The sequence below is a fragment of the Quercus suber genome, unplaced genomic scaffold, assembly GCF_002906115.3.
Source record: "Quercus suber isolate HL8 unplaced genomic scaffold, Cork oak 2.0 scaffold_350, whole genome shotgun sequence".
NCBI lineage: Eukaryota > Viridiplantae > Streptophyta > Magnoliopsida > Fagales > Fagaceae > Quercus > Quercus suber.
Genome location: NW_027069802.1, coordinates 612,143 through 630,770, shown reverse-complemented (window position 1 = coordinate 630,770; position 18,628 = coordinate 612,143). Strand labels below are relative to the sequence as shown.

At 34.3% G+C, this 18,628-nt stretch overlaps 1 protein-coding gene and 1 long non-coding RNA gene across 3 annotated transcripts; one reads left to right on the top strand and one right to left on the bottom strand.

The window, feature by feature from the left end:
• The first annotated feature begins 261 nt into the window (after positions 1-261).
• On the top strand, positions 262-2,358 carry LOC111986355 (uncharacterized). The gene is made up of 2 exons (XR_010623610.1): positions 262-987; positions 1,830-2,358. It is a non-coding gene; the product is annotated as an uncharacterized LOC111986355 (long non-coding RNA).
• Positions 2,359-3,592: 1,234 nt separating this feature from the next.
• LOC111986354 (beta-amylase 7) lies at positions 3,593-17,354 on the bottom strand. 2 transcript variants are annotated; one of them, XM_065760015.1, is made up of 11 exons: positions 16,794-17,354; positions 14,867-15,490; positions 12,631-12,915; positions 11,125-11,202; positions 10,478-10,681; positions 7,475-7,669; positions 6,757-6,921; positions 5,746-6,006; positions 5,119-5,337; positions 4,681-4,900; positions 3,593-3,834 (listed from the first exon to the last, which is right to left on the bottom strand). In XM_065760015.1, the coding sequence occupies exons 2-11, from the start codon at positions 15,281-15,283 to the stop codon at positions 3,806-3,808; spliced, it is 2,073 nt and encodes a 690-aa protein (XP_065616087.1). In that variant the 5' UTR covers positions 15,284-15,490; positions 16,794-17,354; the 3' UTR covers positions 3,593-3,805. The 2 variants fall into 2 exon arrangements, with proteins under 2 accessions (XP_065616087.1, XP_065616088.1); XM_065760016.1 differs by having other exon boundaries at positions 14,867-15,450.
• Between the last annotated feature and the right edge of the window lie 1,274 nt (positions 17,355-18,628).

Below are 18,628 nucleotides of genomic sequence, written 5' to 3'. Positions count from 1 at the left end.
TTTTGACTTTTGGTCAAGAATTATGCAAAAGTTAACTTTTTGGAAATTGGACCGTTTGCGCAATTTCTGAGTCTCAGATGAAGAAATGGATCCCAAAATTGGAATCTACATGAAAAATTGAGTAGGATAGGTCTAGTTTGAAAATTTTGACTTTTTTGTCCAAGTCAAAGTTCAACCATAGTCAAAGCCTCTTTTCCTTTTTTTTTTTTTGGCAATTCAGATCTAGGTCAAATGGGGGGGGGGGGGGGGGGGGTATGGGGGGTGTTGTTTGGGATATAGAAGTGAGTTTGATGAGATTAGTGATTGTTTCTGAATAGGCATCTAGCTGCTATGTTTGTATAACAGTTTTATGCGAGGGGCTTGCTCCTGTGAGATTGATGTCACTTGCTGGTGCTCTTTGGGGCACATTGTATGGGCACCATCTTTTGGAATGACAAAATATTTTCTTCCCCGATTCTTTTGGGGTGGGTGGGGTAACATGATATGCTGGAGTCTGGATTTGGCTTCACCAAAGTTGATCTGTGCCACCTGACATCACCTCATGAAGAACCTATGAACCTATCCCAAGCACCATGTTGTGGATTCACAGCTATCAAGCACTGAGCTCAAATAGAGCCAGAGGACCAACTCTGATACTAGCCATGATGCAAAGTTATGGGGTGCTTCAATTCAACAGTCTTAAACTTTTTTAGGGCATTTATGAAACAATTTCATATAAATTTCTATGAATTTTAGATAGACAAATTTTGTTATTGAATGATATATACGTCATATCCACCCTTTGAGGTGGGATTATTTAAAATATGGCACTAGTTTGGTGCTTCATGTACAATTTCTTTTCCATGTTGCAGGTTAGGAAGATTTCCGCCAGTTGTGAGGACGGCGGTACCTGTGGATGGTAGGTTTGATCACATGGTTCTCTCTTGCAATGCGACTTCTGACCATGCTCTCATTTGGGTAGAGAGAGAATCACAAAGGGCTCTTGATGTAAGTTATCATCAATAGAATTTGGTAATAGAAACAAGTCTATCTCCCCAATATTGTTCCTGTTTGAAGCTAGGATGCAAATACCATTTTATTTGGCCGTTGTGAAAGAGAAGACATTTATTATCACAAAGCATTGTGGAAAGTACATAATCATATTGGTTCCATGTTTATTCAGCTGCATTTATTATAATCATATGAGAATTGTTCAATACATAGAACTTACACATACACAGATGAGCTAGTTTCTTACAAGCACCCAAGTATCCATGGGATTATCTTACAAGCCTTTCCCTTTCCCTGCCTGGGTTTTGATGGTACTGTGCCTAAATACTTAGCTCCTACATCCAAGCTTTAAATATGAAGGACTGCAGGCACTTGAAAACTGCTCTTGCAAACCATTTATTTTATTATTTTTTCTATAGATGCCCTTTTTTTCTTTTATCATTTGATAAATCTATTTGGCTTTTACAAGCTTATATTTGTTTATCAAATGGCTTTCACAAGCTTAAGTAGAACACTATCCTGTTCCAATTTTCATGCCATATAGGTTCTGCTACTGCTGCCATGTTCATATGAATCTCTATGTTATGGCTAGTTTTTTTTTTTGGGATAAATTATGTTATGGCTAGTTTAAATCAATTAAATTAAAATTCAGTGTTCCAAGAATTCTCCATGTTATCGATTTTTAACTGACTCTCTTATAAACACCAATCCAATGTCTTCATAGTGAATTTAAAGTAGACATGTGTATCTAAGTACCGCTTTTAGTTTAAGTGGTTGAGATCAAGAGCTTTTATTGTTTCTTTGCAGTGGTTTAAAAATATTATTTCTCTTGACTTCAGTTAATGCGGGAGAAAGATAAAATTATGGCAATCCCAATAAAGCAGAGGATGAAACGTCAGGAGTCTCTTGCCCGAGAACACAGCCAGGAATACAAGGCAGCACTTCAAAGAGCCATTGCTTTGGATATCCCTGAAGCATTCTCACCTCATACATATGGAACATTTCATGAAATGGAAGGAGGTGAGAATTCTGGCAAGTCAAATGAGGAAATCTTATCCTCTGATAGAAGAAGGGAAAGTTGGGATGGATTTGTGGAGCGTCTATTTGATGAGGATGATTCTGGTCACATGGTGTTCAAGAAGTCATAAAATGTTCTGAAGAATTTTCATACTGTAACTTAGCTTTACAAAAATCATTCTTTCATTCATATCAACAAACCCTTTTGTAAGGGGTTCAGGAGTTACGTTGGGTTACAATCCATACGGGGATATCTGATAATAGATTTGAAGGCTGTACATGTTCATCCCACTTTGATCAAATGTAAAAAGATTTTTTATTTTTAATGTAAATTTGGTCAGGATTTTGTCATTGCACTCTTTATCATTTCTGATAACGAAGTTAAAGTGCTGAGGTTCAGCAAGCATTCAGCTGGTGAATGCTGGTCGAGAGCACATGCTATCTTTTTTTTCTTTTTTGGATAGGTTCATGCTAGCATTTGATGAATGAAAAGTGCATGAAGGTAATAAAAACCTTAGCTTTAAAAATATAAATAAAGGTGCTGCACCGAATTATAGTCTTGGACCTAAGTCTTAACATTAGCTTAAGGTGCTACAGATCATTTAATAAGATGGTAATAAAAACATAGGGATTCATGACATTGGTTTTTGTGAGGTAGATTTTCTGTCACCAGAAATGATATTTCCACGCCAAAACTAATACCTTTTTTAAATAAGAAAAAAAAAGGAATCATAGTGGAATCTATGGTAAAATATTGTGACAGATACTGATAAGAAAGAACCATTCAGGGATAATAGGATCTCGTCTGGCTATTATAATTAAGTTTGTCACATGACATTGCTTCCCCCTCTGCAGTACGGTAGGTAATAATATTTTACTAGGTGAGATTTCTCGTCAGTGTATAGAAGCACTAGACAGAACACATGGCTAACATGTGATCATTTTAGAACAGGTGTCGTACCCATATCATCTTTTGTGCATAAAGGGGAAGCCAAACCCAAAACTACCACCTTGTTTTAGAAGTTGGCCTTTTAACTCCAACCATTCAAAGGATGAAAATTCAGAATGGAGGATCATTATTATTTCCTAAATCCTAATCACAAATGTATGTCACATTTCTTAAGCTTACCCTGAAAAGGTCAATCAGCATTATTCTCATCTTAAAAACTTCAAATGAAAACAATTCTGCTAAGAGGACCTAAGATTCACAAAGCACAAAGTGTATCTGCAAATAACATAACTATATGAAGACTAGTTAAGAAACATTATTTTATAAGAGCAAAACTTAGATCCAGTATCTTACAGTACATTAGTTTTCCTAATTAAATGCAAACACATGCCTGTATTAAATTTAATGTCATTGGAAATAATAACATAATTTGTGTTTTATTAATCAATACAACCAATTGTTTGAATTTAATTAAGAAATCTAATGTATTGCACCTAAGTTTTTCCCTATTAAAGCATAACATAAGCGCAAACAAAATATTTCCACCAAACTACTAACATGTTAGGTAAAGTGTTGATGGGGTGCAACAATAATTTAATTCACTGATGAAGATTCTGCTTGATTCATTCAAGAGGATGATGTTAAAAATGATTATATTAAATCTATGTATTAATTACTTGTACATCTTGGTTGGGCTTTGTGTTTGATTAAAAAATGGCCCAATCTAGTAGTCAATTACCTAGTATAGATAATAGCAAAAATAGTATTCCCCTAATCTGCAACACAGTAACCCCAATATTTTTGTGGGGAAGAGATAAATAATACATATTCAGGAGAGACTTCATCCTACTATACCTGGAGATCAAGAACTCCTTCCCCTGCAGTGAAAACGAGACATTAAGTTGAAATTCCCACAAATGACCACATTCAGAATGCCATATGGAATGGTAACAATTAAATTATGTGAAGCAATTCTAATTTATAAATTTAATCAATGCCAAAACTGGAATTCAATACCTTAAAAAAAACCTATACTGCTCTTATGTATGTTCTAATAAATATTACATTTTTCTTTAGATCACATAAAAGTTTTAAGCAATTAAAAAACCAGTCATTTGTCTATTTAGTTTGGAATCCATTGAATGGATGTGGTAAGAAGTTCAGTGCTTGGTATCCAATCAAATGAAATCATTTCATAGTTTTTGAAAATATTGAGAGACCTATAGATCTCTTGAGGTCTATGCTAGCTGGGACTTTATTTGAATGGTCTCATATTTGAGGGTTCAGAGTGTTCCATTCTGATTTTCTTATGTCTGTTAGTTCTTCTCTTTGATTTGTTTGTATTTGTTACAAGTGCAATGGGTTCACCATCATGAACACATTGTTTCTTTTCTTTTCATTAATAGACTTCAATTATCTATCACACAAAAAAAATAATAATAATAATAATAATAATAATAATAATTTAGTGTCTAACAAAGCCAGTTATGCAAGTCCAGGATTTTGACCTATTCTTTACACCTTTTCAAATGATCTCAAGAATATGCAAATTGGTTCAGTAAAATCCATGCTGAAGGAAATCTGTTTCTAAGGCAAACAGGGAGGTTGAGTCTGTCCCTACCAAATGGGTGCTTAATCGAGAAAGATATCAAATAAAATAAAATAAAATCTGAATAGTTGTATTGGACAATATGTGAAAGATTTGAGTGTCTCCAGTGCTTTACCGTGCATTTTCTTGACAAACCGTTCAAATTCCATGAAATTGTGTCTTTCCATAAGAAGTGGACTAAGCCTAAGGTAGGTAAAAGACGAAAAATGCCTCCCATCTGGATCATTCATGGGCTTGGCAGTATCTAATATCTTGTTATAGCCTATTCTGTCGTGACAAGAAAGTGTATTCTCACTAGTAACTGGTATGCAAGCATCCCATGCAGCATTCAGCACCTGAAATATACAATTAGGATTGTCATTGCTAAAAGCTTCCAACTACATATCTGTACAGTTGAATTCAAGCGATCACTTGCAAAATGATTATTATATTTGCTAGAATTGACAGACACAAAGGGTTTCTTATTATATTCTGGCTTTACACAATTTAATTGCAAACTAAATTTAAGGAAATAGAAAAGCTCATCAAGAGGTTTTAAATACTTGGTGCTTACTTGCCATACTAACCCCTCAGTATCTACCAATGCCTCCACGAAGTCCTCATGCTGGCCTAACATTTGTATCTCAGCACATGTGAAGTTTAATGCAGCTCCATGCTTCTTTAGCATTGCTGCAATTGCAGCATAACCGTCACGATTGCAAGAGTTATAGAACCCAGCAGTTAATTCAGCAGCATGACTGGCTGTCTTGTACCACCAGTAAATACCTGGTAGCTGCTCAGCATTTAAAATACAGCAAACAGACTAAATTAAGCCATAACTAACAAAACAACATTCAAGATTCAAAAATTCCTCGTCCAAACACAGGATTACTGAATTAAGCCTTAACCAATAAAGCAACTTCTAAAAAACCTCAATAAATATAGTGAAGATGAAGGTGCTTAGCCTTTTACATTTATGAGAATTGAAATTAAAATTGGTCATGTGTTATGTTGACAGTGAAATGGGTCTGCAACAAAAACAAAAAGGCAGTGACCCTTGAAAGCAGAGTCAAAATGGTAAATAAATAAATTTAAAAAAAAAAAATGAAGTTGAAAGAAATCTTCAAATTGAAATACCCAAAAAAAAAAAAAAAATGCATCTCTCATGTAAAATAGGAACACTTCTGAATAGCTAACACACCTTTGCAGCAATGCGGGTCCCATCAAAAGTTAACTTTGCTAGAGAAAGTACACGATCACCATGATCAACTACAATTTGAGAATACCAATTCAGGAAGAACCTTCCATAGTAGCCATCATAATCACCTCCATCACAAAAAAATCCCGTTTCAAGAGGCCGGGAATTATAGGAACCTGCATTATCTGGTCCTCTTGCCCATGAGGAGTGTCCCCTGTCTTCTGCTGCCTTCCTTAGACTTCTCAACAAATATTGATCATAACACTGGAAAATAAAGGGAGATGTTATAAAAGTACTCTTTCAGAATTAAAAAGCACGATTCGTGTAAAGAAGACAATGGCAACTATGGGTTGAGATGATCAGCAATCTGTGTATAATACTGTTATCATGCTCAAAATGAAAATTTTCTTATTCTCCCGTGTCAAGATTTTAGAAATAACCTGATTTCCTCAAGTAAAAGGGCAGCCCTTTAAAACAAACATTGCTTACATAGTTACATGTTTTGACAAAACTTCCTATCCAGAACTTCAGTTCTCTATAGAGCAGTTTAAATAAAAGTTAGTTAAATAACATGATTTTTTCTCTTTTTCTGAGAAGATATCTTGTTTTTTGATAAGTCATCAAAGAAATAAGTTATTTTCTCCGAAACTGAAAGCAGTACCTGTAACATTTGCTTCAGGGAAATGGAAGTAACTTGAAGAAGATTATTTTAAAGTACGATATTTTACATTAGGCTCCAGAACTGCAAGTCATCATTTCTGTAAGTCATGATTTATTACTTACTATTTCTATTACAATTACTATAAAAATATTAACAATATGAAAGATAAATACCATACAAGGCACAGCAAATCTCAAATTTTAATTACTTGTATCATGTATGCCATCTGGCCCGGAAAAGGGGGAAAATTATGCTAAAAGATTAAAGAGAGCAACTTGTAGAGATTTTCCAGCTAATTCTGCAAAAATGGTAGACATGTCTATTAATTATAAACACACTTATTCAAGAAAAACCTGGAATTCGCCAATGCCAGGATATCTCCAACCATGCTTTACCGGAAAAGATGGGTAACGGAGCTCCCCACATGGTCCTAGTCCAACTTCAATCATGGAAATGATGCCATCCTCAAAGAACTCATCAAATTCTGTCCGGAAGCTTCTCATGTAGTCAAAGTAAACCTACACCATTTACCAAAGAATAAACCAATAATAATTCCATGCTAAAGATTACTACTCACATGGCATTAAGAAAAAAAATAAGGGTACCCATCTGGCAAGAAGAACTATGTTGTTTGAATTTCCGTTAAGAAAAAACACCCAGATTGTAGCAGAGCAAAGCTTAGTTTGTAGAAGAATTTAAAGAGAACTCAGCAGCATCTTTGGCTTCAATGATCCTGACATGAGGACATATTCTATCTTGTGTAGCTTTGGTTTTGTAGCTTTATTAGTTCATTTTGTTGGCGTAAAGCCGGTTATGGGTGCTGACGTCCTGTGTTTTATTTTGCTGTGCTTTGTATATGCTAAGGTCCTTTGCCTTTGTACAGTTTTCTTTACAACACTTTCTTACTTTCCAAAAAAAAAAAAAAATTCACCATTTAACAGTCAAAGAATTTGCCTTTAAATAATGTCAAATAGGATTTAATGTTGAAAGTAATTGGCTGAGTTTTATGGTAATCATTCATTAGAACACAACTGAAGTAACGCTTGACAGTAATACAGAACATAATATTACCTCAACAGCAGTCCGGCCCCTTAAAACCCGATCCTTGTCTATTCCCCATGAGAGACATTCAGGATTGCGCCTTCCCTCCTTATCAGTGAAAAAAATGTCAGGATTGCTTCGACCAATTTCTGCCACCCAATGGGGCAGTGGAATACAAACATCATCACCAACATTGCCCCCACATTCATGGAATGACAACACAACCTGAACCAATGTCAAACAGAGATTTGAGATTTAGATGCGGAATGAATCTTTAGATTAATTAATTAAAGCAACCATGGTACGGTGACCAATCATAACTGCATGTCAGGCATTAATTTTTAACTGTTTTGCCTTGGCTGGCCAGATACACTTCGAAACCTGAGGCGACAATTTTAAGTAGTACTTTTTTCTTATACTTAAATATCAATTAAATAATATTTATTTAACTTTCTAGTTATATATAAATTTTTAAATTTAAAATCTGTTCTTCTCTCACTTCTTGTGCCATAGTCGATCTTTAGTAGGATTTTATCAATTTTAATTTGGAAAAACTTCTTACTGCAGAAGCAGCAGTCAATAGTAGTATTTTCTTCTACATGTAAAAATTTTAGTTCTAAAAATAAATCCAAACTATCAATTTCAAAATAAATATCATGTTTGAGAAAACGTTCATGGCTATATTTTTTGCAAACTATCACTGAATAGTAAGAACCAATAGGACCAAATTATGGGGTCTTCTTATACTTGGGGAACTTAAGTAATCGCCTAAGTGGCCAAACAGAAGAGCCAGCCTTGCGTTTTCCTTAACAATGATAAGAAAACGTTAAAACCTTACTCCAGTCAACTTAAGAACACCAGCCCCTTTAACCAAAACAAAAAAAAAAAAAAACACCGGCCCAGATTTTGGCTGGATATTAACATTTTGTCATTCATGGCTATCTGACTTGGGTTGTAAATCGTCATCATTATCTAATGCTGTCTTACAATTTATAAACCATGAACATACTCACAGCAACATCTGCACCCAATTAATCCAAACCCAAACCTTTCCTCCATTAATAGAGTGAGCACCACCATACCACTTTGCATTAATGACAGCTAACTGCAGTGATAAGAGCATTCCCATCAAACCTTCTATAAGTGCTAAAATGCTATTTTTAGCATTTGAAACCACAAAATGCAGCTCCATCAAACATGCTATATCCTAAAAAATTGGCCATCTTGCTACAGTGCGCTCTCATTTTTGAGAGCACACTGTAGCAAAGTGTTATCATTTTTTAAATATTTTTCTCTCTCTTCAGACTACCACAATCACTCTCTTATTCTCGTTCTCTCTCATCTCTCCTTCTCAGATTCTCCCTCTCATGGGTCTAATGGGTCTCAATGACTGCACGTGGGTGGTGGGTCTAACAGTCGTTGGGGTTGGTTGAGGCCGTGGGTTTGTGCCATGGGTTGAGGTTGGTTGTGCCGATGGGTTGAGGCCGTTGGTTGTGGGTTTGTGGTGGTTGGGTTGCTGGGTTGGTGGTCATCGGAGAGGGTGGGGTGGGTTTTGGCTGCGGTTTTGTAGTGGGTTCAGGTCGGGGTTGAGGTTCAGGTTGAGGTTCAGATCAGGGTTGCTGGTGGGTTTTGGCCACGGTTTTGTGGTGGGTTTTGGCTGCGGTTTGTGCCATGGGTTTTTTTTTTTTTTTTAGTGGTTGGAGGTCAGTTGCGGCTTCAAGAATTTTATTTAGAGGGTTCATTAAGAGACTTAAATTTTAAAAAAAAAAAAATTAATAAAAAGAGAACTTGAATATATCAAGTTATCGACAAAAAAATAAAAATAAAATAAAGTTTTACAATTTCCTTCTACAAATTTTCAAATTTTGAATGTTACATGATAGTTCATTATGAATATTTATTGTTAATGTGGGTAGCTATGATCGTTTTATTTTGTTAAGTTTGTCTAACATTTTTATTTTTATGTAGTTGTTATTATCTATTAATTTGTCATTGTTTTTATAAAAATATTTTAAACTAAATGAATAAACTTAACTCATTGGCTCTGTATTAATTATTGACACACATACCCACACTCATTCATACATAAAATAATACACTATGTGTCTATTTAACCAATTAAATACCTAAACAATCACTAACTTTACAATTTTTCTTCTTGAATTTTTTTGACTTTATAACAAAAAGTAATTATAACATGATAACAAGACACACACATGTAATAAACCCACTCTATTTCCTAATATTTAAAATATAAAAATTTATATTATATTTAAACTGTATACACAAATATCCACACACATCATTATTCACACAAATAACATTATAACAAAAAGTAATGCATACAATTAATATTAAACACACTCACACACATATAATATAAATTTATAATAAAGAGTGACACTTATAGTTTACAAACACTTACTCGTACTCTTAGAGTTGGAAATACTTGTAGTAAGGGTGCTTAAGATTTAAATTAGAGTGTGCAAAAATATTTTTAAGAATAAATTAAAATACTATTAAACTAAGAAAAAAATATTATAAATAATAAAAAATATATATATATATATTTTTTTTTTTTTTTTTGAGGTCAGGGGGTTCATTTGAACCCCCTGAACAAAGGGTAGAGCCGCCCCAATTGGGGGTTGAGGTTGTGGTTGGTGGTGGTGGCTATGGCTGTGGCTATGGCCGTGGTTAGAGGTGATGAGCTTGAAAAGCTCAGGCCATGGAGGTTTTGAGAGCAGAATATCAGAGAGAGGGAGAAGCTTCTAGACCGGGTTAAGAAAGATGGAGAGACAGTGGGAGAGAGAGACAGAGGGAGCGTGGGAAATAATAAAAAAATGAATAAAAAATAATAAAGAAAGAATATTTAAATGAAGTGTTAAAAAATAGAAGTTTTGATGTAAGGGATATTGTAAAGTGACATGTTATATGTTATAAAGTTGGTTTTTGAGATGATAAATGCTAAATTTTTTAGAAGTTTTGATGGGAATGCTGTAATGAGTGTATGTCAAATCATTATATAAAACTCACCTGTAACTTGAGCTTAAGCTCACGAACCATCTGAAAGAGCCTCTTGTAACCACTCCAGTTATACTCCTGAGGAGCATGTGCCTCTACTATGCCCCACCAGCAATCAACCATAACACCATCAATATTTACTGATTTCAACACCCTTAGCTGCTTTAGTAGACCATCCGGATCGACCATCTCACACTTCATATTAATGACACCCAACTGCCATCAACAACGTGAGACACAATAGCATGACTTACATAAGTACTAAGAGATATGCATTAGCAGTTAAGGTTTTTTTATTTTTTGATAAGTAATAAAATTGTAGAAATCATAAAAAACGAGTCACCCAAGTATACAGGAAATATACTGGGGTAAACAATCAGTTACAAAAGTTACATAGATCTAGCAAATCAACAACAGAAAATAAAGAAAGGTTCCTCATGGCTGACAACCAATCCAATAACGTTCTAACAAAGAATAACATGAGATCAGGCAAAGAATTCTTGGTGTCTTCAAAACTCCTGCTATTCCGTAGCCTCAATAACATATATGTGTGCGCGCACGTGCGCGCATAACACGGTAGAAATGTGAGGTCTTGAAGAACAGATAAACAAACATCCAATCTACAGTAACAGAGTAGGAGTAAAAAATAAACAACTTACGGGTAGCATCACATAAACAGGAACATAAGAGGTTCCACCAAAATCACGTTCAGGTAACTTTGGGGCTAGGTCAACAATCTACGAAAAGAACAGAAGAATGTTAAAAAACTTGAGCCAAAAAAAAAACCCAACGAAGCCATCATATCTAAAAGAAATATGTATGTTACAGATTGAATAAATTATTAAGAGAATGAATCCAAATCACCTGAGATATAATTAAGAGCATGAGCATTGTTACATAATAATATAACTGACATCAAATAAACATGAAAATAAAAGCTACAATTATCAAAAATATTGCAGGGTCATGATGAATGAAAATACATGAGAGCAGGTGCTACACATATGGTGCGTGCACGATCTTGCTAAGAAAGAGTTACCTGATTGTAATGCTTGACATTTGGACACTATGCAAATAGAATGAATAATACAAAATGATCAAATTACTAGTGATATTGCAGCATCATGCTAGATGCAAAAAATATTGTATTGGTTATGGATGAGCTCACCAGATAGATTCAAGGCAAAGTCCTTGGTGCATGCTTATAGATATAGTTGATGAAACTAGATGTGGAGACCGTTAGTGTCAAGTTAGAAATTTGGAAAGATGCTTTAGAATCTAACGATTTTCGGCTAAGTAGGACTAAAATAGAGCACATGGAATGTAAGTTTAGTAAAAGTAACAACAAAGATGAAAGGTTTGTAAGACTTGATGGTCAAGAGATGTCAAAGAGTGAGAGGTTTGATATCTTTGATCAATAATTCATAAGCATGGAGATATTGAAGACAATGTGAATCAAAGGATATGAGCAGGGTTGATAAGTGAAGAAACACATCAGTATATTGTATGATCATAAAATACTTATTAAGTTATAGGGAAAAAATTTATAAGACGGCTGTAAAAAAAATACATGCTTTATGGTATTAAGAAACAACATGTTCATAAAATGAGTGTAATTGAAATGAGAATGTTTAGATAGATAAATGGAAATACAATTTAAGATATGATTTTAAATGAATATATTCACTTAAAGATAGGGGTGATTCCTGTTTATGAAAATATGAGGGATAGACATGTAAGATGGTTTGGTCCTGTGCAAAGAAGAGTGATTAAAGCATTTGTGAGAAAGGGTAAGTTGATTCAAGTCAAGGGAAATAAAAAATATTGAGGAAGACCTAAAATAACATTAGTAGAAGTGGTGAAGGACATATCAATTAAGGAGATGACACAAAGTATGATTTAGGATATTGATAGAATGGCAAAGAAAAAAAATAAAAAGAAGAAAAGTGGTCAACCCTGATTAGTTTGTGGAGGATCTATAGTCGATCCCAAAGTTTTGGATTAAGGTTTGGCTGTTGTTGTATAAATTAGGTTCAAGTTTTGAGACAACCTTTTTATTTATTTATTACTTTTTTTTTTTTTTTTTTTTTGGCATTGCTAAAAAATGGCATACCAAGAGATTGATATTTTTAAACCATACCATCCAAGAAACTTAGACATAGTACCTGCTTGTCATCAACCGTATTCATGGGGCCACCAATAAGAGGATGACTCTCATGTTCTCCACCATCACCCACCATGGGTGGAGTTTGAGATCGAGTACTGGAAGATAGATCATAAGGTGATGAATTGGGCATATACACGCCTTTCATACTACTTGCATTGTACTCCCCTGAGCTCTGGTAGCCAGAGGTTACTCCTCTAAGGGAAGCAGCTGGAGTCTGTTGGGACACCATATGGGAAGATGATGGAGTCACCACAGCAGAAGCACCACCCATAGGCCTTGGGCCCTGTCAAATAGAAGAGAAAACATTTACATTTTTTGGGAATTTCTGGAATTCATTAGAAGTGAGAATGTGGGAAAATGGACTTTAATTAGACATGTGAGATACATATTAGATGATTCGCACCAGCTACAATGTGGAGGCAAATTGTTCACAGAAAATCTAAGATCAACAAATAAGTAAACCAAAAAAAGCACCTTTTAAAATAGTCAAATGTAATTGAATATATTTGATAAGTGTCAAATGTAACAGAATCTTATAATTAAAGATCAACTAATATAGAAGACCCTTATTTCCTGTATACTTGGGTGACTTTTTTTTATGATTTATACAATTTTATTACTCATTCAAAAATATAGAATAACCTTATTGTTAGACTTATGGTTAAGTGATTAAATTTACCATTTTCTACAAGTTTAAGCTTTTGAGACAATCGGTAATTTAACATGGTATCAGAGCAGGAGATCCTAAGTTCGATCCTTGACTTTACTCTACCTCCTATTTAAAATGTTAAATTCCCACTTGTTGGGCTCCCACTTATTAAGGGGAATTTTATGTTCACAAGTGAGGGGGGATGTTAAATTTCTTGTAAAGTAATTAAATTTACCATTTCCTATAAGTTTAAGCTTTTGGGACAATCAGTAATTTAACACTTATTATTACAATATGGTAAATACTATTAAAATATGATAAAATACTTCAATCTCCCTTGGATTTTATCAAAAAACACACAGACCCTCCTCATTTTTCAAAAGTTACTTAGACCTCCCTTATATGTACACTTTGAGTCCAACTTGTCATTGATATGTATAGAAATTGTTGATTGCATTCCCTATTATTCTAATGTAAAATGCCTAAAATTACCCTTCATTTTGTTATTGTAAAAATCCTATACCATCTACCCCATGCTCATGATTTATTTCCTATTCTTCCTTTCAAAATAAATCATTGGTGCAGAAACCAAATTGGAGACTGATTTGATCATAACTAATGCTGATTGATGCTGATGGATATGGAGACTCTTTAGGATTTAATTCTATTTTGTTTTTGCATTAAATGGAATTGATTACAAGTTAGTTCCTTTCCTTCTTAAGTTAGAAATTTATCATCTTTCTTTCAATGATGTAATTTGGCAGTCCTATTTAATGGCCCCAATATGAAGTATTGTAAGCTTATGAAATTTGGGGTGGGAGTTTTCTTCCATTGCTTGGTGCTGATTCCAAGTAAGCTCAAGTGTTTTTTCCTGGGTTTCTATCATGCTTAGTACCGATTCCAAGCAGCCCTAGGAGCTGATGCCTAATTTCTATCTATTTTTTGCTTTTATTGCTTGATGCTGATTTCCAGCAAACCCTAGTTGCCAATTCCTAAGTCCTATCTATTTGTTTTATTCTTCTTGTTTCCCACATAACTCCCTCTCTTAGAATTTATTATCCTGCATCAATCATAACCCTGAGTTTTTTTAACAAAGATGATAAGGGGAAGATTACTGATTTACATTTTTTATTGACAGAATAATCTAACATATTTCAAAATGGATAATAAACCTCATTTTATGTCAAATATGATAAGGGAAACATTACCAATTTACACTTTTCGTTGACAGAATCCTCTTAACATATGCTATGGTGAAATTTTGAAAAAACAAGGTAGGTCTCTGTGATTTTCTTAAGTCCTGGGAAGATTGGACTATTTTACCCAAATATCTAATACTAAAAATCACTTTTTTAAGTCCCTCATTAAAAGTATTAACTACTCAATTATAAAGAAAGCTTTTAAAAACCACATGCATAAGCTAATAGAAAATAAGATAACAAATGAGCTTGAATACAGTGCATTTGCCAAGTAGAAATAAAAAGAAAAAGTACACATGAGGCACTGTCTGTCTCATTTACAGAAACAACTAAAGTTTGTATGATCTTTGAAGCCAAGAAGAGAATTTTTCTCGAGACAGAAGTACCTGAGATCTTGAAGGAAAGGTGGTTCCATCTGGAAGAACAACCCAGCCCGCTTCCCTTGCCAGAGCCGCAATTACATCATTGATATCAGCCCTTACTCTAAGATTATAGTTACCATGCCTCCGAAGCCCAGCCAAGATCCTTGCTGTAATCGCCCTTCTGTGCCGCTCTCTTAGCTTTGTTCTTTCTTTCTCTTCCAGTGGTCTACACCTCCGAGAGGCTTGCTGGTCATGGTATTGAAACTGGTTATTACTGCCACTGGTTGCCATCCCTCCAACCTCTACCATCACTGGTGTGGCAACATGCTTCTCTCCATTTTCTTCACCATCACCATCATCCTCTTCTTTCACATCCATGTCCATGTCTTCCTCTTCATCTTCTTCACTCGTTCCAATCAATTTCTGCATATCAGTTGCCATAATCTCCTCTCCCTAATCCTCAACCAGTCACCTAGAAAATATATCTATATTTCTACCGCAAAACCTCCATTGCTGCTCAACTTTTCACATTATTAATGAATGACTGACATTGTTCACAGTGCAGCAACATCTGGAGTTACTTTGTTCCTGGCGGATTCTGCAGTCTTCTGGCAACAACTGGGAACTTCAGATTAATCATAACTTATGCTACAAAAGAAAAACAAAAAGAAAAAGCAAAGTCTCTCAGTTTCATTGAAAAGTTGTTCCAAAAAATCTTTTACACAAAAGCTTCGTAGTTCTAATCACAGATTCAAATTTCGATTATTTATTTATTGATAAGTTTACACACTCACCTAGTGAGTTTTAAACCCATGACCTTACCCTACATCTCTTATGAGGGAGTTGTTTCAGGCTTTCAGCTAGAGCCCTTTGGCAATCATATAATCAAATTTCATATCATTACATAATTAAGGAATCAAGAAAAGAAAGAATTTCACTCATATAACTGAGTGACACTTCAAACAGTTGAGGTTTTTCGTTTTCTATTTCACAACAACATTAACAATAAAAAATAAATATGTCACAAAGGTGTGTTGCATTCTTTTCCTTTCCCACCGGTTTTAAACAAACTATGTGAAGGGTATAACTCAGTTTTTGAAGACATAGTAATACCCACCAAGCTTTCAAAAACCCCCCAAAAAATAAACCCTCACAAATCTTTAGCTTGGTACCCAAAAAACCCATCTTCATTTTACATTTAAATTAACCATATTTTTGCAGAAAAATATTTTCCCACAAAAACTTTGGGCGGTTATTTCCTCCTGAAGTTCAGGCCCTGGACAAAACAGAAACGAGCAAAAACCTATTTTCCAACGTAATAATTACGCCAAATGCCACTTTACACTTCAAAGAAAAAGCCCCTATCTATCAATTCAATTCTCTGGCAACCATTTTGAACTTAATTAACTAAAACCAATAATATCTATCTCACATTAACCAAAAACAAAAATACCCACAAACAAACAAAATAGTGTCTGTCTCCATAGGAAAATTTCCCAGAAAAATCGAACCTTTAAATAATTATACCAAAAAATCAAATACTTCCTTGAGTAAAAAATAGGGGAAAAAAAAATGAAAAATGAAAACCCCAACTGGAATTGACTGAACTTCGACAATGTAACGCCAAAAGTTTGAGTTTTTCCTCTAAATTTCTTCAAAATGTTAACAGCAAAAGACAAATAACACTCCAAGGCATAGTTTTGTAGACTAATCCAACCAATTTCTCAGCAAACGAACGAGGCTTAAGCTCAATTCTTTGATTAAATACAACCCTAAAAGAAAGCCCAAAATTTTGAAAAAAAAAGGAGAGAACTTTTTTGTCTACAAAAAAATAAAAAACAAAATCTTTTTACACTTAAAAAAGTTAGTTTCGCAGGAGAGAATTTTCCAGGGGAAAAATTTCCGACGAAACAAACATGTTTAACGAAAGTTCCAAAGATACTCAATTTACCTTCTAATTCTGCGAGCTCGTGCGCGGAGATTCAAATTCCAGCCTGAATTTTCACTCGGAAACCTTTATTTGACGGAAAACTAGATTCAAGAACAACAAAAGTTTCTAAGTCTCCATTTCTTCCATGAACTCCATCAATCAGAGCTCAAACGAAGAAAATTATACCAGATCCACGTTCTCCCCTCCAAAAAATTAAATTTTAAAGCGAATTCCAAGCCGATTGGATCAGATTTTCCGGCCGCCGGCGAGCGGCGAAGATTAACGGCGAGTGGTCGGAGCTTCGGAAATAGTGGAAACGAAGGAGAGCGCGAGAGATGCTCCGTTATCCGGCGAGCACAGTGCTCCAAGTCCGGCCGGCGAGAGAGAGAGAGAGAGAGCGTGCGAGCGAGCGAGCATGCGAGGCCCAGGGCTTCGCGCGTGTGTGTGTGTTTGCGAGTGTGTGAGGATTAGGCTTGGCACGAACGAGGCGTGTGTGTATGTGTGTATGTGTGTGAAGAGTGTGTGTGTATCAGTGTATATGCGAGGGAAGAGTGTACGGACGTGTGAGCGGCGCGTATTTGCACGTGCGCAGGTGCACGAGAATTGTGTGCGTCTTAAAAAGAGGTGAATGGGCGGGATCACGCGAATTGCTCTTGTCTATTGGCTCATTGGCTGTGAAAATAATTAAATATGCATGATTAGATTTACTATTTATGTGATTCTCAACCAAAAAAAAAAAAAAAATTACTATTTATGTGAAAGGAAATAACAAATAACATTGGATGAGTAGAATATTTAATAATTTCTTATTTACTTTCTCCATTTTTAAATAATATTGTTTATTGTCAATAATATATATACACTTATATAATAAATTATAAGTCTGTTTAAAAAACTTTATATATTATTTTCGTATCTGTGTGTTCGAATAAGTATTAACTGTTTCTTAAAAAAAAATAACATATACACGATTCTTATGTTTGATGGAGAGAGCAAGGTAAGAGGAGATGAAAGAAAAAGTGGCAATCAAAATATACTTAAATTTTAGTATATTTATAGCACCTGCCCAACTTCTCACCTCTTGGTTATCCAATTTTCTCCATTCCAAACAAGACACTTGAAAAAAATAAAATAAAAGAATTCTCTTCTTCAATACTTTTTTTATTTTTCAATTTTATCATTTACTTTTATTTTGAAAATTACCACCAAAAAAAAAAAACACATATTTGTAGTAAATATAATTGACAAGAATTATTATGGAATGATATTTTTTTAAACATTTTTTTATAATAGACTAATATTTTTTTGGAGGAGAAAATAATAGACTATTTCATTCGTGGAAGCTATAACAGCTGTCAGGGCTTTAATTCTTGCACAAGATATTGGACTATTTTCTCTTATTTTGGAGAGAGATTCAGAGATAGTTATCAATGCTTTGAAGAGTGAGGCTATCTTTTCTGCATCTGGATTATCAAAAAATAAATAAATAAATCTTTTTTGCATCTTATGGTCATTTGATTGAGGAAGTTAAAAGCTTAACTGAGAATTTTTCTACATTTTAATTTTTTCAGTTAGGTGGTAGGGTAATTTTACTGTTCATATCATTGTTAACACATGTTAATGGGTATTCAAAGTTGATGGAGGATGTTCCTCTGTATCTTAATATTATAATCGTAGCCGATATGACTAATTCTCCTTAATAAAATTACAGTTTTTTCTAAATAATAAAAATTAAAAATTAAAAAGAAAACTCTAAAAGGTATATTAGCCTATCGGTACAATTATAAAAAACAGTATACCGACTTTTTTTTTTTTTTTTTGGGATTAAAATTACATTGTATTTTATTTTACTTTGA

Excerpts from the sequence above, each read along its gene's own strand:
- LOC111986354 (XM_065760015.1), bottom strand. The coding sequence starts at position 15,283 with ATGGCAACTGATATGCAGAAATTGATTGGAACGAGTGAAGAAGATGAA. Across the intron at positions 7,670-10,477 it reads AGCTTAAGCTCAAGTTACAG|GTTGTGTTGTCATTCCATGA; the intron begins GTGAGTTTTATA and ends ACATTGGTTCAG. Across the intron at positions 3,835-4,680 it reads GTTTGTCAAGAAAATGCACG|GGGAAGGAGTTCTTGATCTC; the intron begins GTAAAGCACTGG and ends TTTTCACTGCAG.